The sequence below is a fragment of the Aulonocara stuartgranti genome (genome assembly GCF_965226115.1).
Source record: "Aulonocara stuartgranti genome assembly, chromosome: 23".
Classification (NCBI taxonomy): Eukaryota; Metazoa; Chordata; class Actinopteri; order Cichliformes; family Cichlidae; genus Aulonocara; species Aulonocara stuartgranti.
Genome location: NC_138958.1, coordinates 50,545,392 through 50,569,205, shown reverse-complemented (window position 1 = coordinate 50,569,205; position 23,814 = coordinate 50,545,392). Strand labels below are relative to the sequence as shown.

Genomic DNA, 23,814 nt, shown 5'->3' with positions numbered 1-23,814 from the left:
CTGTCGGCCTCTGACAGTAAAGCCTCATTTCTGCTGTTCCATGGAAACTTTTTAAAATGATGACAGATTACAAACTCTCAGCTGTGTCTGTAATCAAACCTCTGTAACTTTGCTTCACTTCAGCAGCATCAGCTCATGTTCACATGTTGATTCATGGTTTTCATGGTTGATTCTCCTCATTTTTTAAAAAATGACCTCTGACAGGAAAGTCTCATTTCTGCTGCTCAACACTGAAGAAATGTAAACTTTTCAAAATGATGACAAATTGGAAAACACCTAAACCCAGGAGATGTAACCCTTCTCTCTGGGGCGGAGGCAAGCGGACCACCTCTTTGATTAGAGCTGTGTCTCTAATCAAAGCAGAGATGGAACGATGCCACTTTTTATGTCCGATATCGATATGAATCCAATATAGTCAATTTTATAATCAAACGTTTTTTTTAATATCTTGCTGCATTTTGTATAAGTTCATACTCAAGTTTAAAAAATCTAAACACTAAAGCTGTTCTGTTATACCTGTCTGCAAAAACACACTGCAGCCAAAACATTAGACAATACTGATCTTTGTATTTAAACTTTTTTCAGAACTTTAAATCTAAGTATCTAAAGTAATATTCAAAAGTCATTTAAATCAGTCTGATGCAGACTTCAAAAACTCTGGTTGTGACTAAAAGAAGTGCAACATCAGCACCAAATAATGTTTCTATTGAACAACTAACACAAACAGCTTGTAGAATGGAGCCTTTTCTACTCACAGCTGAACAGAAACAACATCCAGAGTGGAAAACAGTGCAAATAACTGCAAACAGGCTTCATGACACTCATGTTTGATCAGATTCACTCCCTGCTCTCACACAGCAACTCCAGACCTACATTCATCTTTTCCCTCTGAACCCCCCAAACATACAAACCCTGAGCCACCACCATTGCCCTTTCACTGACTGCCCCACTCCACCATTTGACTCTTAGAACTGAAGACGTTTCTCTCATAAGAGGTGAAACATCTTCAAGGAAGTCCAGACGCTTTTCTTTCCAAGCTTCTTAGACTACGATGACCTGGATGTCTGAGAACCTTCACAGACTGATTTTACAAGAACAACTTGTGTCAAAAATCCCTGGCAGTGCCTCTCTGTCACACACACAAATCACTACAGTTACAAATTTAATAACTTAAAAAGTAAAAAGACCACTTTTGAGCCGTGTCTTTTTGGCCATAACAAATACCAAAAGAACCGGAATTTAATAACATTAAAACCAAACAATAAATGAGCAAAGTAGTGCATGATAAATATAGATGACAAATACAAAGTGCAATATAGAAACACTGGGTAAAAAGAAATGAACAATTAAAAAGGAGGATAACAGATGTGAGCAGTAGTTAAACAGTAGAAATAAATATATAATAAACAAACAAAAATAGATAATAAATGAAAGCCAGGTCTGAAAGGTGAGTTTGGCTTTAAAAGCATGAAAACACACTGCTGTCTTCAGGAAGGCTGCTCCAGTAACAGAAAGTCATCTACATGTGGGTTTAGTTCTGACTTTAGGGACAAGTAAAAAAATAAAATAAAATAAAAACATCTGTCCAGACAACCTGACAGTCAAAAATATAAACTCAGGAACTTAAAAGGAAAATTGTGCTGACTTTGAACGTCCGCATCAAGATAAACTTACAGATTTAAGAGTCAAAAAGTGTCAAAAAGTCTGTATCCTTACCTGAGAGTTTCAAGTTTACAGTCAGGACTCTTTAGTCCAACACACAGCAAATCCAATTCTGAATCCTGCAGCTTGTTCGAGCTCAGGTCCAGCTCTCTCAGATGATTGGATGGGGAGCTGAGAATTTCAGACAAAGCTTCAAAGCTTCTTTTTGAGAGTGCACAACGACTCAGCCTGAGGAAGAATAACAATGGAGACATATTCTTTTATTCATCTAGCATTATTAAACATATTTGTTCATAGATTCACTTACAGCACTTTCTTGGATGCTTTGACCACTGGCAGCAGCTTCAAAAATGCCTTCTCTGAACGGGAGTATTTCTCCAGGTCGAACTCATCCAGATCTGATGACAGTAAGATGAAGACCAGAGCCGACCACTGAGCAGGAGACAGTTGATCTGTGGAGAGACGTCCTGATCTCAGGGACTGTTGGATCTCCTCCACTAGAGAACGATCATCCAGTTCATTCAGACAGTGGAACAGGTTGATGCTTTTCTCTGCAGACAGTTTCCCACTGAGCTTCTTCTTGATGTAGTGAACTGTTTCCTGATTGGTCTGTGAGCTACTTCCTGTCTGTGTCAGCATGCATAGGAGATCCTGATTGGTCTGCAGTGAAAGACCCAGGAGGAAGCGGAGGAACAAGTCCAGGTGTCCATTTGGACTCTTTAAGGCTTTGTCCACAGCACTCTGGTAGAAGTCTTTTACAGTAAGTGTTTTCTGGAAGATTTTAAAGCGAGGAGATTGTTTCTTAAGCAGGTTGACTCCAGAGTTGATGAAGGTCAGATAGACATGAAGAGCAGCAAAGAACTCCTGAATGCTCAGATGGATGAAACAGTAAACAACGTTGTTGAACATGTGGCACTCATCAGCTTTAAAGATCTGTGTGAACACTCCTGAGTACACTGAGGCTGCTCTGATATCGATGCCACACTCTGTCAGGTCTGATTTATAGAAGATCAGGTTTCCTTTCTGCAGCTGATCAAAGGCCAGTTTTCCCAGAGACTCAATGATCTTCCTGCACGACTCTGTCTCAGCTCCTCCATCATACTTGATGTCCTTCGTTTTTAGGTGAAATAGCACAAGGCGTAGGTAGAGCTCTGTGAGAGTCTTAGGCAGATCTTGACTCTCTTTGTTCTTCATGACAAACTCCAGAACTGTAGCAGTGATCCAGCAGAAGACTGGGATGTGGCACATGATGTGGAGGCTTCGTGATGTCTTGATGTGGGAGATGATGCTGCTGGCCTGCTCCTCATTTCTGAATCTCTTCCTGAAGTACTCCTCCTTCTGTGGGTCAGTGAACCCTCTGACCTCTGTCACCATGTCAACAATGTCACAAAGGATCTTATTGGCTGCTGCAGGTCGTGTGGTTATCCAGAGGCGAGCAGAGGGAAGCAGTTTCCCCCTGATGAGGTTTATCAGCAGCACATCCACTGAGGTGGACTTTCTAGGGTCAGTCAGGATTGCAGTTTTGTGGAAGTCCAGAGGAGGTCGAAACTCATCCAGACCATCAAAGATGAACACAACCTGGAAGTCTTCAAAGATGTAGATTCCTGCTTCTTTGGTTTCAGTGAAGAAGTGATGAACAAGTTCCACCAAGCTGAACTTTTCCTCTTTCCGCAGATTCAGCTCTCTGAAAGTGAATGGAAACATGAACTGGATGTCCTGGTTGGCTTTGTCTTCAGCCCAGTCCAGAGTGAACTTCTGTGTTAGGACTGTTTTCCCAATGCCAGCCACTCCCATTGTCAGCACTGTTCTGATTGGTTTATCTCTTCCAGGTGGGAGTTTAAAGATGTCTTCTTGTCTGATGGTTGTTTCTGGTCTGTCTGGTTTCCTGGATGCTGTTTCAATCTGTCTGACCTCATGTTCATCATTAACCTCTGCAGTCCCTCCCCCTGTGATGTAGAGCTCTGTGTAGATCTGACTCAGGAGGGTCGGGTTTTCTGTTGTAGAAATCCCCTCGAGCACACACTGGAACTTCTGCTTCAGGTCTGACTTGAGTTTGAGCTGACACTCAGTGAGAATCTCTGCATGAATAAACAGCAAATGACACAAATGAGAAAACTGCATTCTGGTTACTGTGGTTATGTGTTCAGTTCACTGGACTCTTGGTGTCATGATCCGGGTGAGTCTGAGTAACTTTCCACAGCATCAGCTCTCCTCGCCTGGGTGGAGCCCTCCTCACTCCTCCGTGCTCCTCACCTGTTGCTAATTACTCCGGCAGTATTTATGAGCAGCACTCACAATGAACCTTCTCCAGATTGTGTGCTTACCACAGTCAGTTCTCTGCCTCACATTTTGTCTTGTGCTCCTCAGCTTGTTTCGCGTAACCCTCTTTTCCTGTTCCCTAGTCGGCACCTGGATACATCTTCCAACTCTCGCCATAAGTCACGCCTCGGGATTCTGGCCTGCCACTGCTGGGAAAACTCACTCTTGCAAACTGCCATCCTCAGCTGCCTGCCTCCCTGTGCACCCACATCTCACTCTGTACCCAGATTTAATTCATCTCCTCCTCCAGCTGATCTCCACCTGCAGCCACGTAACACCTCTTAGTTTTTAAATCTTGGACTCATTCACTACACTGTGGACCACTCTGATTATTATCTCCTTTGTTCCAGTGATCCTGGATAGTTTCTATTCGCCCGATTCTGCCCCTGTTGTTCCTTTGACCTGCCTCAGCTTATGTTCTGGCCTCAGCTCTGCACTTCTCATAATACCTCGCTTGCTGTTGAATTTAGCCGTGATTCAGCTTTCTCTGTCAAGAAATCTAGTAAAATACATTTATTTTAAAAGTCACTCAGCCTCCGTTTTTTGGTTCTGTGCTTGACTCCATTCCTTTTCATGAGCCATTGAGCCCTGACACTTGGGTTATAACTGAGGGCAGGTTTTATAGAGACACATTTGATTTAATTGTGTTTATTTATACAGCACCAAATCAATACTAGCAACATTTCACATATTACATAAACAACACTATGGAGCCAGTAATGAATAAATATGTAGAATAAATGAAAGAATTTCAAGTATAAAAGTTTTTTTTTATTAATTCCTCCAAATAACAACAACAGTCACCCCAATGTGCTTTATATTGTAAGATAAAGAACCTACAATAATACAACAGAAAAAACCCCAACTATCTTTTTGGGTCCTGAAAACTGAAGGCTCTGCCTCCCATTCTACTTTTAAATACTCTGTGAACAACAAGTAGGCCTGCAGAGCGAGAGCGAAGTGCTCTAATAGGGGGATATGGTACTACAAGGTCATTAAGATAAGATGGGGCCTGATTATTTAAGACCTTGTATGTGAGGAGCAGGATTTTGAATTCAATTCTGGATTTAACAGGAAGTCGATACAGGAGAAATCTGCTCTCTCTTTCTAGTCCCTGTCAGGACTCTTGCTGCAGCATTTTGGATTAACTGAAGCCTTTTCAGCGAGTTTTTAGGACTTGCTGATAATAATGAATTACAGTCATCCAGCCTTGACGTAATAAATGCATAAACTTGTCACGGCTGGGGCAGCAGTCGTGCGGTGGAGTTAAATGAGGACCCAAGTTGCAGACAGTGGTGGAGATGCGAGTGAGGTTTTATTTACAGTGAACAAACCAAGGTGAGGGCAGAACTAAACATAAACCTAAACTGGAAAAACTACAGTGGCTTGCAAAAGTATTCGGCCCCCTTGAACTTTTCCACATTTTGTCACATTACAGCCACAAACATGAATCAATGTTAGTGGAATTCCAGGTGAAAGACCAACACAAAGTGGTGCACACGTGAGAAGTGGAACGAAAATCATACATCATTCCAAACATTTTGTACAAATAAATAACTGCAAAGTGGGGTGTGTGTAATTATTCAGCCCCCTGAGTCAATACTTTGTAGAACCAGCTTTTGCTGCAGTTACAGCTGCCAGTCTTTTAGGGTCTGTCTCTACCAGCTTTGCACATCTACAGACTGAAATTCTTGCCCATTCTTCTTTGCAAAACAGCTCCAGCTCAGGCAGATTAGATGGGCAGCGTTTGTGAACAGCAGTTTTCAGATCTTGCCACAGATTCTGGATTGGATTTAGATCTGGACTTTGACTGGGCCGTTCTAACACATGGATATGTTTTGTTTTAAACCATTCCATTGTTGCCCTGGCTTTATGTTCAGGGTCGTTGTCCTGCTGGAAGGGGAACCTCCGCCCCAGTCTCAAGTCTTTTGCAGACTCCAAGAGGTTTTCTTCCAAGATTGCCCTGTATTTGGCTCCATCCATCTTCCCATCAACTCTGACCAGCTTCCCTGTCCCTGCTGAAGAGAAGCACCCCCAGAGCATGATGCTGCCACCACCATATTTGACAGTGGGGATGGTGTGTTCAGAGTCATGTGCAGTGTTAGTTTTCCACACATAGCGTTTTGCATTTTGGTCTCATCTGACCTGAGCACCTTCTTCCACATGTTTGCTGTGTCCCCCACATGGCTTGTGGCAAACTGCAAACGGGACTTCTTATGGTTTTCTGTTAACAATGGCTTTCTTCTTGCCACTCTTCCATAAAGGCCAACTTTGTGCAGTGCACGACTAATAGTTGTCCTATGGACAGATTCCCCCACCTGAGCTGTAGATCTCTGCAACTCGTCCAGAGTCACCATGGGCCTCTTGGCTGCATTTCGGATCAGCACTCTCCTTGTTCGGCCTTGTTCGATTACACACAGGTGCACTCTATTTAGTCATTAGCACTCATCAGGCAACGTCTATGTGCAACTGACTGCACTCAAACCAAAGGGGGCTGAATAATTACGCACACCCCACTTTGCAGTTATTTATTTGTAAAAAATGTTTGGAGTTATGTATGATTCTCATTCCACTTCTCACGTGTACACCGCTTTGTGTTGGTCTTTCACCTGGAATTCAAATAAAACTGATTCATGTTTGTGGCTGTAATGTGACAAAATGTGGAAAAGTTCAAGGGGGCCGAATACTTTTGCAAGCCACTGTAACAGACAAACCTGAAAACATAAGGACAGCGGGGAATACACAGAGATGACACAAAGAAGGCTGGATAGAGAGACGAGTAGTAACACTGATTAACACAGTAATGCAGACGACACAACGAGGAACACAGGCAGACACATACTATAAATACACACAAGGTAATGAGGGAATGACACACAGGAGGGGAGCACAGCTGATCCTAATTCACAAGACGAGACACAAACCTTCAAAGTAAAACAGGAAACAGACTGTTTTACAACACAAACTCGGGGACACGAACAGAACACAGAGGAAAGACACAGGTAGAGATCAACCTAAGAACTAATACAAAATCAGAATTAACACAAAGTACACAAGGTGATACCAAAAATGAAACAAAACGCTGAACGACCCAGGACCATGACAGAACTAGTTTTTCAGCGTCACTCTGAGACAGGATATTTCTAACTTTAGAGATGTTGCACAAATGGAAGAAAGCAGTCTTACATATTTGTTTAATATGTGCGTTGAAGGACATGTCCTGGTCAAAAATGACTCCAAGGTTCCTCACCGCGTTACTGGAGGCCAAGGTAATGCCATCCAGAGTAAGAATCTGCTTAGATACCATATTTCTAAGATTTTCAGGGCCGAGTACAATAACCTCAGTTTGATCTGAATTAAGAAGCAGAAAGTTAGCGGCCATCCAGGTCTTTCTGTCTTTAAGACATTCCTGCAGTTTAACTCATTGGTGTGTGTTATCTGGCCTCATTTATGTTGATAAAACAGCTCTAAAACCAATCTGACAATATAAATCTGTAAAATGGGCAGAAAACCTGCTGCTGGTCCCATTTTAATCAAACCAACCCAAAGAGCAGATATTCATGTGTACACAGGAGGTTATTTGTGCAGATGCATAAAACATAAACTGTTGGCTTTCTGCAGTCTCTCACTCCTGAAAGTGTTGGCAAGTGTTTTGGATTTATTATTTATATGGATTTTAATGGCACCTGTGTAATGTTAACTAATGTTTTTATTGTTTATGTGTTTTTTGTTTAGTCATTCCCTGACTTACCTGTGGGTTCTGGGATGGTTTTATTTAAATTCTCCAACAGATCATTCCTGTTTATCCTCCCCAAAAGATTTTTAGCAACTTGAAAAGTGTTGATAGAGTAGGTATCAAACATCAGATCCACTATGTCCGTCCTCTCTGCATTCTCCAGTTTACTCACTGGGATTGCTGGTAAACCTTCTACAGACCCGTTCTTCAGATGCCACTTGAATTTTTCAAAGTCATCACGTCCCAAATCCTCCAAAGTCCCCAGAAGGATTTCTTTAGGTGTCGTCATCTTTTACCCTGTAAGGATCCGATAAACAAAGACTGTAACAACAGCTGGAGAGGTAATTGTCTGATTTATCAGAATTTAACTTGATTCTAACAGCAGTTCATCACAATAAATTTCTTAGGCTCAGAATGCAACAAAATTGCATATAAAGAAGCACATAGAGAAGTATCCAAGTAACACTTTGCTACAATATAAAACAAACTATTATAAATAAAGAAAATATATAAACTAAATATATACACTACCCGTCAAACGTTTTAGAACAGCCCAATTTTTCCAGTGTTTTTGTCACGGTTTGCGAGCCGTGTGTAAATTATCAAAGGACCCTTTATGCAGGCAGCTCAGATGCAAGTGAGTTTATTCATCACATGGTGATACAAACAGAAATGGCGAAGGTGAGCATGGAAACTAAGCAAAAACCTAAAAACTAATAGTACACGAATATGAAGAAGTACACGAAGGGAAGACGAAAACACGGAACACAAGGGGTGGGAGCAAAGCACCACAACACATCACTATATAGACAGTTACACAGAGGGAGACACAGAAGGCAACAACACAGGGCGGAACAAATGGACAGAGAAGACTAAACACAGAACAGAGCGCACAGAGAAACAAGGGGGACAGGGAATCAAAACCTAGGAAGCATAGAATAACTCACAAACTAAACTGGCATAACACAAAAATCACAAAGAACTGAAACCACTAGATCAGGAGACCCAGGACCCTGACAGATACGCAGACGAACCAGCAACTAACAGAGGCAAACACAAGGCTTAAATACACAGAGGGATAACGAGGGAATGAGACACAGAAGGAGGACACAGCTGGGAGTGATTGACAAGACGAGACAGAGGAAACGCAAACTAAACACACTGACATGAGACACGGACCTTCACAACAAAGCAGGAAATACAAAGACTGAACTTAGAGGTACAGCAAAACACAGAACCAAAACGTAAGAATAAACAAAGATACATCATGAAATAAAAGATTAACAATACAAAACAGAAAACACTGAGTCACAGACCCAGGATCGTGACAGTTTTATTGAAAATATCCTTTTTATTTCTCATTGCACTCTGAAATGAAAGCATAGTACAAATAAGCAGTTGGAGTTAAAAATAAATCATGAAACACATTTATAGACCAAAGTTTATTCTAAACGTCTGACTGAACACACCCGTGGCTTCTGTCTACAATAGAAATCAAATATTCTCCCATATCTGTAGCAGATGTTCCCGTAAACGTGGACCTTGTAATAATAATAATAATAATAACTTTATTTATAAAGCGCTTTCAAACAAAGTGCTGTACAACTAAAGAGATAAATAAAATAAAAGCGATACATAGCAATACAGGTAAAAGACACAATACAAGTTAAAAACAATAAAAATGTAAAAACTAAAAGCCATAGAATTAAGACATGTAGGATCGGGTGAACAAATGTGTCTTCAACTTGGTTTTAAAAACCTCCACAGAGCAGCCTGCCGAATATCTTGTGGGAGGTTGTTCCACAGAAACGGGGCATGAAAAGAAAAAGCTCTCCAATTGTCTTTTTTCTGGCTCTAAGAACTTTTAGAAGACCAGAGTCCTGAGATCGGAGAGCACGAGATGGAACATAAAGGTGTAAAAGGTCGGAGAGGTATGAAGGTGCCAATCCGTTTAAAGCCTTGTAGGTGAGCAGCAGGACCTTAAAATCTGCTCGAACCTGACAAGGTAGCCAGTGAAGACATCTCAGAACAGGGGTAATGTGCTCAAATTTCCCAGTTCTTGTTAAAATGTGAGCAGCTGCATTTTGCACCATCTGCAGACCTCTAAAACTTTTCTTTGGTAGGCCAGAAAGAAGAGCATTGCAATAATCAATACGGGAAGACACAAATGCATGGACAAGAACCTCTGCAGTGTCGCTTGACAAAACTTGTCTGATTCTGGCTGATGTTCCTCTAATGATAAAAGACGGTCTTTGTTATCTCTTTTACATGAGATTCGAAAGAGAGCACCATGTCGAACCACACGCCCAAGTTTTTTACCTTGTTCCTGCAATTTATGACACTGTCATCAATTCTCAAGATCAAATTTTGGGACAAGTGCTGAAATTTGTGTGGCCCAATGACCATCACCTCTGTCTTATCAGTATTTAGGAGCAAGAAATTATCTGATAACCAGCCCTTAATTGCAGATAAACAACATTCTAGTTTAGAGACTTCAGCACAATTTCCAATGGTTAAAGGAACATAAAGCTGCAGGTCATCAGCGTAACAATGAAAGGTTACATTAAAAGAACGTAAAAGAACACCAAGAGGCAGCAGGTACATAGAAAACAGCAATGGTCCCAGTATGGAGCCCTGAGGGACCCCATGCCTCACTGCACAAGTCTCGGAGAGATCGTTTTTAAAACTAACAGTCTGAGACCTCCCAAACAGGTGAGATCTCAGCCATGATAAAACATTTCCTGTAATTCCAATAAAATGTTCAAGCCTATCCAATAAAATGCAGTGATGCACAGTGTCAAACGCAGCACTTAGATCCAGCAGTAATAAAACTGAAGTGCGATTGTTGTCTGCATTTACCAGCAGATCATTTACCACTTTGACTAAAGCTGTTTCTGTGGAGTGATTTGGTCTAAAAGCAGACTGAAATGGTTCAAACAGATTGTTAGTTGACAGATGCTCAGTGAGCTGCTTAAAAAACACCTTTTCAAAGATTTTAGATAAAAAAGACAGATGTGAGATGGGTCTATAATTTGCGACTAGTGGTGGGTTTTGATAATCGATTTATCAATTAAAATCGATTCTGGCTTGGATAACGTGATATCGATGCATTAAAATCCTGAATCGATTTTTTAATATAATTTTATTTTGCCCGAAACGCCAGAATCTCAGGTTAAACCTCACAAAACTTTAACAACCACCAAACAGCTGAAACAGTAAATGAGAGCAGGAACACGGATTCTGCACAAAGACGTAAACACAAAGCACGGAGCCGCCGACGCATCAGAATCAGTGAGATGTCGCCTTTCTCACCCGATGGCACGGACACGGTCGGGGCTGAAAGCCGACAGCTCGCTGATTCTGATGTTTCGGCGGCTCCGAGCTTTGTGTTTACGTCCTTTTTACGCTGATTCTAAAGCTGTTAGTTTTATCTCTCTCCAAACAATATTGACTGAACCAGCAGCAAAAGAAGATCCAAACTACGCTTCACATAAACATCGTCATGAACTCACTCTGACTTTTGCTGTTTTGCTCCCACCAGGATAAAAATCACACTTCATGCACATTTCATGCATTTTAGACCTTCTTCAGAATACTGTATATACTATGGGCATCACGGTGCTGATTCAGAATCCTTACATTATTATTTATTACTAGAGCTACAATAAAAAAGCAAAGAGGAGGGGGAAGTAATAAATATGAAATAATGTATTTATGATGATTCCTTTTCTTTCACTATCCACTCTGTGCAGGGCAAAGCTTATTACATGTTTAAACTGTAGAGATACAATAATTTTACTGCTGTAAAATCCAAATTTTGTCTTATTTAAAATATAAATCTAATATAATCTGCTTCGTAAAGTATGTTCTTTAAAATACAGCGTGTGTTTTTTAATATATTATAATTATAATAATTATTATGTGGACATGCATATTAGATCGTTTTTTAGTGAAATATAATCCCCCCAGAAAGGCAGGAAATGCTCTGTAACTTACTTTAAAACTAAATATGTTCACTAAAACGGTGACAGAGCTACAGACCCATGACAGCCTTACCCAGTGAGCTAGCAGCTATGACCAGCACTACATGTGCAGTTAATAAAAGGACAGGTAATGTTTGTCACGCTGTTGCACACACAGCACGCTCGTTTGTTTCAGTTCGTCAAATTGCCACAAGACAACTTACCAACGTGTACGTAATAAGCTAATACTCCTGTGTGCTACACACTACAGTGTGCGCTGTACAGCTACTTACTGGTGATTAATAGTTAAATATTATTGTTGAGGGGCACAGACAGGACTCCGCACGCACACACACATAAAAAAAAAAAATAAAAAAAAATGTTTTTTAAAAGTTGCCTCAACAAAAGGGCACTTTGGGCACCCATCAGGAAAGGGGCGGGTGCTCAAGCCCCTCCAGCCCCCCCTCTGCACGTGCCTGCATAAGTCACTTAGACAACCTAAAAATGTTATTGTTTGGCTTTTTTCAGTGTTTTGTTTGTTCGTGAGTAAATCGGTTTGGCTGAGATTAAAGTTATTAGATTAGATTAGATAAAATAAAACTTTATTAATCCCCCGGGTGGGTTCCTCCTTGGTTTTTACACAGCTGAATAAACATCAAACAGAAAACTGATTAAACAGAAGTATGAGACAGTCGAGAATTTACTCCAGTGTCCTGTTATATTGCAGATAGCAAGGAGCTGACGGCCGAGTTTATTAAACTCCACCGAGACAGCGGTGACGCTAATCAGAAGGCTAGACTGTCCAATTTCCCCAGCTGTTTACTTCCAGCATATCCAACCTTCTGAGGACCTAGCCCACGTACGCCGCGAAGGCCGGGTCCTCGGGAGGATGCAGCCGATGAATTTGGATACTGTCACTACCCGATCGGGGGTGTGCCAAATGGCGGAGTGAGTAGACGTTCTCTACCGAGTTCTGCACAGAAAGTTCGTGAACAACGGTAAAACCTCAACTTTATGCTGCTAACACTAACAATTCACTAAATAAGAGAAGATACAGCAATCATAGGGCAAGAAGCAGCAGAATGCTTAATCAGAAAGGAGCGAAAAGGGGACTGGAAATTTCCAAGTCTAAGATAGCGCCTGAGAATGCTAACGAGGAGAGTGCTACGCCCAGCAACGTGCTAATGGATAGCTTCCATAACTACGCAGCTACTACGGTGGCACTCACGTTAGCCGAAGAAGAAGTGGATGAGTTCCCACCTCTCCCTGTTACACCTCTCAAATCGCCAGCTCCGAAGAAGGTGATGTACGAACGCAGCAACTCTGACCCAGTTGATGTAAATGAGATAATTTCTCGTCTGTCGGCACTAATAAACACCAGGTCTGATAACATTGAGAGCATGGTGAGAGAGAACTCGAACATGGTGAAAGAGAATACGCTCCAGATTGAGGGTCTCAAAAAGACGATTGATTTTGTGTGCGTGGAAATGAAAGATATGAAGGGGAAAGTTTGCGACTTGGAAAAAAAAGTAACTAAAGAGGAAGGTCGAGTGGACAACTGCCAACAGAGAATCTCTGAGTTGGAAAGATATTCCAGGAGGTGGAATCTCAGACTACATGGAGTCAGGGAGGCTGAGAAAGAAGACGTAAGGGGAAAGGTGACTGTGATATGCCAGTCTGTTCTGCCAGAACAAAATCATAGGCTGCCTGACGTCATCGACACCGTACACCGACTCGGAGCCAAGCGACAAGGTAGCACCAGACCTAGAGGCATCATCGTGCAGTTCACCTCCCGAATCTACAGAGATGCTGTATGGAAAGCAGCCAAAACATCCTCCTACCTGCAGGACAATCATTTGAGGTTCGCTGAAGATCTGTCCAGGGAGGACAGAGAACGTCGTGACAAACTGTGGCCGATGATAGACAAAGCCCGTAAGGAGGGTAAGCCGGCTTATTTCGTGGGAGGCCGAGGATTCATCAGTGGATCAGAAGTTTTCCCTCCTTCATAGAGACGCTTATTCAGTCTCCGAAATGACATTTCTGTAAGCTTGTTTACATGGTGAACTTGATATTTTCACCCTCAGGTTAAAGTTTTATTTTGTGTTGAAGAGTGTGTTTATCTATAAAATGCTATATTTAAACCATAGCAGATAGTTAAATACTGTATTTTTATAAGCTTAGTCACTCAGGGTTTTTACTGTTCTACTACCTAAATTGTGCAGCACCCGGTCCCCTTATCCTATAGATCTATTCTTAGTTGTAGAAGTTTAGAACTTACTTTTTCTCTTTCTTTTTTCTAATAACTTTGTCTTTTTCATTTGTTTCTCTTAATACCAGGGGTTTAAGACAAACATGTAAACGCAAAGCTTTGTTTTTATTTGCCAAACAATTTAAAACAGATTTTTGCTTTTTCCAAGAGAGTCATTCCACACCTGCTGATACAAATTTTTGGAAATCACAATGGGGTAATGAAGTCTGGTTGTCCCATGGCTCTGAGCGTTCTGCTGGAGTTGGCACGCTTAAAAATTATTTTTCTGTAGATGTGTTACACTCTGACTGTGACACCTTAGGACACTACCTCTGCTCACTAATCAGACACAATAACAGTACTTTCAGTGCAGTAAATATATATGGTTACAATAATAAAACTGAAAATGATAAATTACTTGACTCCTTAGAAGAAAGAATTAATTTCTGGCTCTCCAAATACCCAAATTCAGTCCTCTTAATTGGTGGAGACTTTAACATTGCTTTAGACAATACGGTTGATAGGTGGCCTCCAGGGCAGCAGTCTTCATACAGTGCAAACTTAAAAAATTTCATGGGAAAATTTAATCTTGTGGATATTTGGAGAGAAAAATTTCCAGATGATAGACTCTTTACTTGGAGCAATAAGACAGGATCCAGGCAATCACGTATTGACTTTTGGCTTGTTTCTGACTGTATTGATAAAGATAATATTACCATTAATATACTTGCCACGCCCCTCACTGATCATAGAGCAATTTACATTAACGTCCGAATGTTTACACTGGATAATATACCTCATAAATTCTCTTATTGGAAGTTAAATAATTCTTTACTAAAAGATAAAATGGTTAACATGCAGATTAATAAATTAATTGTTTATTATTGGAACAAAGCTAACAGAGAGAAGTCCTTTTGTACCAATTGGGAACTTTTTAAATTTGAAGCATGCAAATTCTTGAGAAGATATGGGAGTCAAATTGCTAAATTAAGGAAAGCTGAAGAACAAGAAGTAATAAGCAGAATTGCCTCTTATTACCAGAAGTCCCCAGAAGAAATCTCAGAGGAAGATAAATTAAGTTTACTAGAACTTCAAAATAAATTGGACGGTTTATAACGACTCAAGGCTGAGGGTGCTTTCATAAGATCCAGGAAGAGGTGGCTGGAGGAGGGCGAACAAAATTCTGCTTACTTTTTCAGACTTGAAAAATACAGATCAAAAACAAACTCTATTCATCAACTAAATATTAATGGCATTGTCTCTGACAATCCTGGAGAAATTTCACATTTCTGTGCCGAATTCTATACTAAACTATACAACTCAAAATATAATGAGGCTGTCTCAACAGGATTTTTCAATAATATTAAAAACCTAAAATCTATTGTTGTGGAAGATAGAAGTTATTGTGACAGCCCTCTGACTGTGGAGGAAGTTTGTAATTCCATTTCTGCACTTAAGGCCAATAAATCTCCCGGCACAGATGGTTTGACTGCAGAGTTTTATAAATCATTTTCTAATCTCCTGGCTCCATTTTTACTGCAGGTTTTTACAGAAAGTATAGAGAATAACATCCTCCCTCCTTCTCTAACTCAAGGTCTCATAACACTTATTCCAAAACCAAACAAAGACTTACTCTTTATTGATAATTGGAGACCCATCTCCCTGCTCAATAATGACTATAAGGTTATGGCTTTAATACTTGCTAACAGAATTAAAGAGGTCTTGGAAACAATTATTGATGAGACACAATCAGGCTTTATGAGAAACAGACACATTTCTAATAACATTAGACTGGTTTTGGATTTACTTGATTACTCTGATTTGGTATCTGACAATAGCTTCATTCTCTTCCTGGATTTTTATAAGGCTTTTGATACAATTGAACATCAATTTATTTTCCACTCTTTGGAAAAATTTGGCTTTGGCAAGTTTTTCTGTAAAGCTGTCAAAACCTTATACACAAATGGCAATAGTTCTATTAAAATGATTAACGGCTCCACCCCGAGATTTGACCTGAAACGTGGTATTCGCCAAGGATGTCCTATTTCACCATATTTATTTTTACTTTGTACACAAATTGTTGCAACTAATATTTCAAACAGTGTTGTACAAGGAATCACCATAGCTGATAAGGAGCTCGTCATCAGCCAGTTAGCCGATGACACCACACTCTTCTTGAAGAATGCAAACCAAATCCCTCCAGCTCTTACTGTGATTAGTGATTTCTCTGAGGCCTCTGGTTTATGCCTAAATCTAAAAAAGTGTGAGTTACTAGCATTTAAAGACTGCCCTGCAAATACTATCTGTAATATCTCTGTTAAACAAGAAGTCACATACTTGGGACTGTTAATATCCAAAGACCAAAAATCAAGATTCTCTTCAAACTTCACTCCAATTATACAGAAAACCCTAAAAAAGTTCAACCAGTGGCTGCAAAGGGACTTGTCTTTGAAAGGTACAGTGTTAATTACTAAAGCAGAAGGGATATCCCGATTAACATATGCTGCTGTCTCCTTACATCTGGATAAGAAAATTAGTAAAGATGTTGACCGTATGCTCTTTAATTTTATATGGAAAAACCGTACGCATTATATTAGAAAAACTGTTGTGATGAATAAGTACGAATCAGGTGGGCTTAACGTTTTAGACTTTTCTACTTTAAATAACACTTTCAAAATTAATTGGGCCAAACATTTTCTTAAAAACCCTACCTCTATCTGGAACTTTATACCACATTATATTTTCTCTCGTTTTGGTGGCTTTAATTTTGTTTTAAATTGTAATTACAATGTTGAGAAACTCCCTGTAAAGCTTTCATCCTTCCATAAGCAGGTCCTCTTAGCGTGGACCCTCATTTATAAACACAACTTCTCACCTCACAAATACCTCATCTGGAACAACAGAGATATTTTATAGAAAAATAAATCACTTTTCCTGGAAACTTGGGTCCAAAATGGGATCCTATTGGTGGCTCAGCTGGTTAATAAAGAGGGACAACTACTTACTTACAACGACTTTATTGCACTATATAATTTTCCAATCAGTGTTCAGGAATTCTCAATGGTGCTTGGTGCCATACCCTCAGGGACTTTAATATTATATAAAAACACTGACAGCTCAATATCTACCTCAGTCACTCTCCCTCAGGGGTGTCAAACTCAAATACACAGTGGGCCAAAATTCAAAACTGGAACAAGGTCGCGGGCTAACATTAATATTTACTGAAAAAAAAATCTTCCTCCAGATTTAAGAATGAATCTCTTCTTATGGACTCAAACAAGTTTTTCTGAAAAACTGAATATGGAACAAGCAAAGCTTAATACTAAACAATATATATATTAGCTGTATAATACCAGTAGGCCAGCTCTAATAGTAATTTGGTATGGCTTCGTGGGCCAGAGTTTGACACCTATGCTCTCCCTGATCCAGCTGAGTCACCAATAGGAAAAATCTGCTTTTCACAGGAACTTGGTAACAGCAATAAGAGAATACGTAGTTTATTCCAAGAAGATATCGTCTCTCTCCCATATGTAATATCTTATTGGAACCGATATGTTCCAGATATCAAGTGGAAGACAGTCTGGATGGTCCCCCATAAATATTTGATTGTAAATAAGGTGAAAGAAGTCTCATTTAAAATTCTACATAAATGTTATCCAGCCAGTCACTACATGGTAAAATTTAAAAGGGACATTAATACTAATTGTACTTTCTGTGGGGATCATCCAGAAACTGTGACACATCTTTTTTGGTACTGTTCTTTTACACAGAGATTCTGGAAGGAATTTAGCAGGTTTGTTATTGTCCATATTTTAAGGGAGTTTTCTTTACGATGGGAAAATTTTTTCTTCACAAATGCAGATACTTTAAAGCTAAACCATGTATAAACAGATGGCTGAATGACTTTAGACTCTGGGCTAAATCGCTGAAACTTGTGAATAACAAGAAAGCCCATAAACTTGTTGTTTTATTTAAAGAGTTTAACCTATGTTAAAAAAAAAAAACTCCCTATTTTATAATCACGACTGCCCTTTTTTTGCACGTTATTTTTTGCCTTTGGTTCAAATCCTTCGATGACTGTTCTTTCTTTTTGTGCTAACTCTTTTAGCTTTGTGCTTATTGTTGTTGTTGTTTTTTTTTTTTGTTCGTTTTGTTTGTTTGTTTGTTTTGCTATAATGCTCAACGGGGGCGGAGCGTGGGGGTGGCTTACTGGGCTTAAGCCCGGGTTGTTTTGTCAGAAGCCCGGGGTCTTTTGGAGTGTAATTTTTCATAGTTAGATGCCTGGCTGAAAACTGTATCAAACAAAAAGTACACACAATATTCGAAGCACATAGTGCACACTGTGGGAATTTACGACTGTGCGTGAATCCCCCCTGATATTGGTATGATCCGAGCTCAGGCACTAAGCGACTGAGCGAGGGGGCGGGGCAGCTGCTGCCAGCAGTGAGTGCGCTGTTGGAGAAACGGAGCCAGCCATACTAAGGAGAGCTGAAGTTTGACCAGGTACCAAAGAAAATCATTCGTACTGTACAAATAATGTAAATATGACGGTGCATCACGAAAGATTGATATCAAACTGATCACTTGACCAATATTACGTTACTTGCTCTTCGAGTGAATCAACAAATGGCGAAATGAAAAGCCGAACAAATGCTATTTTTTTAGAGTCTTAGCTTACGTGTGTTTATTTCATATTTTCAGTTCTTACCCTCCCCGACTAAATCGGTTTCAGTTATGTACTGAAACATAAGAATGGACATTAGAGGGTTCTTTCAAAGAAAAAACTCAGGTAGATGTTATTTTATATATTATGCTTTGTATGTTGTTCAGTATATTTCTATGCAAAACAAGAGGGATTTCAGTACACAGCAGGATATTCACATTTGTAACCAGATATTTACACTTTAGGGAGAAAACATAAAACATTTTTACTGTACAACATCAATTTAGATTAAACTTTTGTTTTAGATAAATATTGAAATATCTTTTGAATTAGTTAAATGTCAGAATAAAGAGAGACAGAGCTGTCTATTTATTATCACTTTCATCATATTAAGGAGTACATATACACTAAGTTTATTGTTAATTAATAAGAAAACTCCAGACGATTCCATTCTGAGCTGAAGAAGCTTCTGATAGGTTAGTAGAGTCCATGTGAGTAAGTTGGTGGCACAGCTGTGGATGCATATAAGGCAAAACACAGAGCCTGTTTCTGTGACATGGGAACATCAAGAGATGTCAACCAAAACACCAGGAAAAGAACTGTGGAGCTTCATAAGTGTGGCTCAATCTGAATACAATTTGGTGCCATTTGCTATTAAGAAATACAGATAGTTTCTCTCTTTACTCTTAAAGTTAACAAATATGTTTTTATATTTATCAATCTAAAAAAATAAACATTTAGTCTGATTTGATGTTACAATTAAAAAAGTGTTTTTATCTGAAGAGTAAATATCTGGTTTCAACTGTATATTTGATGATTGTCAGCACAAAGAGGGAGAGAGAGGAGAACGAGGACAGAACAGATGAACAAGAGCAGGTGAGACACGCATGTTAGTCACATGGTCGTTTACCAAAAGTATCAGCGTATCATAGGTCCTCATGTATCTCGTACCTAGTGTTTCTTTTTAGGTTTGTTATTTTTCAAATTCTATATTTATTAAGTTCTGCAGGCTTGTTTGTACAACAAGGCTAAATAATTATATAAACTTTTCTGAATCTAAATAGTGGACTTTGGTAGAATTAAAAAACAAGTGTAGTGCAGGTCTATGATGGTTTTTAGTGCTACTATCATCTAGTTCTGATTCTGGTTCTGTCTTGGTTAAGTCCTCAGTAGTCCTGATTTTGAACTGTTGTAGTCCTGTTTTAATTCTGGATCAGTTCTGGGTCTGGTTGAATTGGGGTTTAGTCCTCGTGTCTTGATACAGCCCTGACCTTGTTCTGCCTTGCTGCTTAATTAAAAAACTAGTTTAAGGTGTCCTGCACATGTGATATAGATTTTTCCCTATATGAAGTCATTCTTTTTTGAACAGAGCCTATTAATCTTTCAGTCATTTCTACCCCCCCCCCCCCAAAAAAAAAAAATCCCACATGCATACTACTCTTTGGGCTAAGCCCCGGGTGTTTCAAATATCTGGCTCCGCCTCTGATGCTCAACCGAGGATGTAACATAATCGGATTAATTATGGTGCCTTGTATGTTATACTGTTGTTTGTAAATAAAGTTTAATTAAAAAAAAAAAAAGTTTCTGTCGCCATTTTAGTTTTTAAAAGACGTCGTGATAAGGGCGGGTCTTACTGTGAACCTGCGCGCTCATTGGCTAATAACTTGAGATTGACAAGCCGTTATCCAATGAGCGCGCGGCTTCTCCCAACATAAAGTAGTTTCCTTTGAAAAACCAAAGTCTGATTATTTTTGCCTCCACTGACGGAGCCTGTTGTTCCCGCCACAGAGACACAGTAATGTCAGAGCGGTGTTAACACTCACCTGCCTCAGCACAGCTCTCACTCTCTTCCTGCTCTCTCAGCTAAACTCACTTCCTCTCTACTTACAGGAAACCAGCGCTCAGAGGAGCCGACCGGCCTCACGTTTCACCCACAGACACGAACAGTGTGGAATTATTTTATGTCATAAGAAGAAACATATTCATGTTAACACTCGCCTGCCTCAGCTACACCTTCCTCCTCCTGCTGCTCTGAACTAGTGATGGGTCGTTCGCGAACGAAATGGCTCTTAGAGCCGGATCGTAGACGTGAACAACGCAGCCGCCTCCTTATCACGAGCCGTCACATGTTTTTTTTTTCTTTCTCTCAGCCTCTCTCTCTCTCTCTCTCTCTCTTGCACTTTTTTTCTGCTTCACAGGAACAGAGGCAGAGAGAGAGAAAGAGCCAGGGACAACAACGTCACATTAGAAAGGTATAGTAATCATCCACAACTATTTTCAGTTGGAGATGATAAAGGATTCAGAAAGTTTATTCATGCAGGTCCATATGACAGAGAATATGCATGTTCTTTTTGTTTTCATATTTTAATTTATATTTAATTGTGTTGTGGTTTGCAGTGTGTTGTGTTGTTTCACTTTAAATTTGTAAAAGGAAAAAGCTGAAAATTTAAACAGTTAAAAGTTGAAATGTGAATAGTTGATTTTTGTATTATATGATTTATTTATTACATTTTATGCGGAGTGAATAAATAAAAGTATATTTACGGTGGCCCCTAGAGACAAAGCACATACAAACTTCAAATCACGTACAAACTCTGAAGCACGTACAAACTCCGAAACACGTACAAACTCCGAAGCACATAAAAACTCAGAAGCACATAAAAACTCAAAACACGTACAAAAGACAACAGAAGTGCTCCAGGATGCTGGGTGCAGTGTTGAGCTTTTGTTACCTTGTGGCTACACAAGCCAGCAAGTACCGACGACCGGATTTGGTGTGTGGTAGTAACAGGTAAATGAAAATTTTTTTTAAATTATTTGAATATATATGAGTGCCTGTGTATAAATACACAAACAATACACACATGCTTTCAATTGTGTAATTTAAGTGATCTAGTAGCTCAGCTTTGGAAGTTCAGTTCATGCTAGAAATGTGTTTTGGAGTTTGTACGTGTTTTGTCTCAAGGGGCCACCGCATATATCTGCCATAACCACTTTTTTTTTACGTCAGTAATTCCTTTTTGTGCATAATTTTATATTATTGTTAATAATAAATTAATTAAAGCAACAAAACAACCTGAAGAGCCGGTTCGGAGCCGAAAGAGCCGGTTCTCTAAAAAGAGCCGGAAATCCCATCACTACTCTGAATGGAAGATCAACACTTTCACTGCTCCTCCCTAAACACAGAGGATGCTGGGACTTGTAGTTTTTACCTTGTGTGATATTTATGGCTGTGACACTAAATCACAGCATGAAAACTTCCTGCAAACATGTCACAGGCGATAAAAGTTTCACATTAAAGGTGAAGTTATTTTTCTGTCTCATGTTCAATAAACAGTGAGCTGGGAAAACTGAAGAACAGACTTCAGACGTTCCCTGCAGAGTTTCTGCTGCTCGGTCGTCTGCATGTTGCTGAGACTGAGCTGATGATGAAGCTGTGATGGGTTTATGGCACGTTTGGTTCTGGAGAAGAGTTTTACTGCCGGTGCAGGTGAAATGATCAGAGGTTACAGCCTCTGGTTAAAGTGGAGGCAGCGATCAGGACGGCTGAGCAGCAGAGGTCTCGAGGGTCCTAAAGTGTAAAAGCATCAGTGTTAGTAACACAAAGATCACAGAATGGGATCATCCACACAACACTAACATCTAAATCCACGGCAGGAACTCTTCCAGTGTCCTGAAAAATCTGTGTGCACGATGCTGAGATTAAAATCTGTCTGCTCATCTTAATGCAATATTTACTAAAGTCTGGTAGAAGTTTTACTGATTTCCAGTCCACTTAGCAGACGTGTGGATAGGTGGTGGGTTGTAGAGCAGACTGAAAGCTTTAAGTTCATCCTCTGATTAAAAACTCAGACCCACAGATACAGGAAGTATAACGCTGGTGTAAGACAGGAAACGGCAACACGGCAGCCATCTTTTTCCTCCCATGATGACCAGTGTCCCAGCAGAAGCTGGGGTTTGTTAGATCCTGTTCGATCCAGAGGAAACAGGCTAAAAGAGTCGATCGGGGGGGGCGACCGTGGCTCAGGGGGTTGGGAAGCGTATCTGTAACTGGAAGGTCGCCGGTTCGATCCCTGGGCTCTCTGTCCTGGTCGTTGTGTCCTTGGGCAAGACGCTTTACCCTACCGCCTACTGGTGTTGGCCAGAGGGGCCGATGGCGCGATATGGCAGCCTCGCTTCTGTCAGTCTGCCCCAGGGCAGCTGTGGCTACAACTGTAGCTTGCCTCCACCAGTGTGTGAATGTGAGAGTGACTGAATAGTGGCATTGTAAAGCGCTTTGGGTGCCTTGAAAAGCGCTATATAAATCCAATCCATTATTATTATCATGGTTTTATTATGTGCACGTTATGATTGAAGCTCTGGTTGTGTGTTAGAGACAGAACCTGCAGATTCCTCCACTCTGCCTCCTCCTCTGCAGGAATTAGCCTCTTGGCTGGTTTTATTCACCAACGTGAATAAAATCATCAAACTAATCCAAGTTCATTGTGAAATGCCTGAAAATGGAGGAATAAATCTGTCAGTTACCGTATAAAGTTTGAGTTTGTCAGTGTTTTACACGGAGACGGTCGTCAGATGTTGAATGTTTAGCATGAAAGTTCCACATCTGGAGAAACCTTCAAGATTAAAGCCAGTGAAAAGTGAAGAGTTTCTGCAGCAGCCGCACTTCCTGCAAATCTGTTCTTTCAAAATAAAGTGAAGAGTCTAAAATTATATTCACGACAGGTTTAAAGGTGAAGGTGGTCACATGGTTTTAGTGGAATGCCTACGTGGGCGCGTCTGAGTGATTTTGATTCAGATTCGTGCAGCGTGGAGCAGTAAACACTTGTTTTTGTTCATCTGGACTCATGAATGATTCCAGTTAGCACATTTCCAGCCAATGAAACGTAACTACAGATGAAGACAAACACATTTAAGCTGCCTGACTCTCGAGTGTGGGTGCGTGTTCCCATTTTCAGTCTGTTTTAGTTTTCAGTTTAGAGGAACGCTGCAAACTCACAAAAACTTCTTTCTTGTGAGGTTTTGTTGTCAGACTGATAAAAGCAGCAGCAGCTGGTGTTTGATGAGCAGACGTGTGTTTCCTGTTCTGTAATAATCAGCTTGTTACCATCACATAATGAACTCAGCCGTGACCAATGAGGCCGTCCTTGTGCGGTTCTCTGGCGCTGATTCTGACTGTGACCTTCACCTCTGCAGGGTCATGTTTGGGGCTTTTAGCATCTTTGTG

At 40.2% G+C, this 23,814-nt stretch overlaps 2 protein-coding genes and 1 long non-coding RNA gene across 3 annotated transcripts in view; 1 reads left to right on the top strand and 2 right to left on the bottom strand.

The window, feature by feature from the left end:
* LOC309701485 (NACHT, LRR and PYD domains-containing protein 12-like) overlaps positions 1-23,814 on the bottom strand; it is a 1,029,495-nt gene that overhangs the window by 25,017 nt on the left and 980,664 nt on the right. The window lies entirely within an intron of this gene.
* On the bottom strand, positions 1,966-8,006 carry LOC309700405 (NLR family CARD domain-containing protein 3-like; the record flags this gene model as incomplete). Its single annotated transcript, XM_082523924.1, has 2 exons — positions 1,966-3,740; positions 7,733-8,006. The coding sequence occupies 2 exons, from the start codon at positions 8,004-8,006 to the stop codon at positions 1,966-1,968; spliced, it is 2,049 nt and encodes a 682-aa protein (XP_082380050.1).
* Positions 14,306-21,795, top strand: LOC309701588. The gene is made up of 3 exons (XR_014275147.1): positions 14,306-18,716; positions 19,415-19,466; positions 20,481-21,795. It is a non-coding gene; the product is annotated as an uncharacterized lncRNA (long non-coding RNA).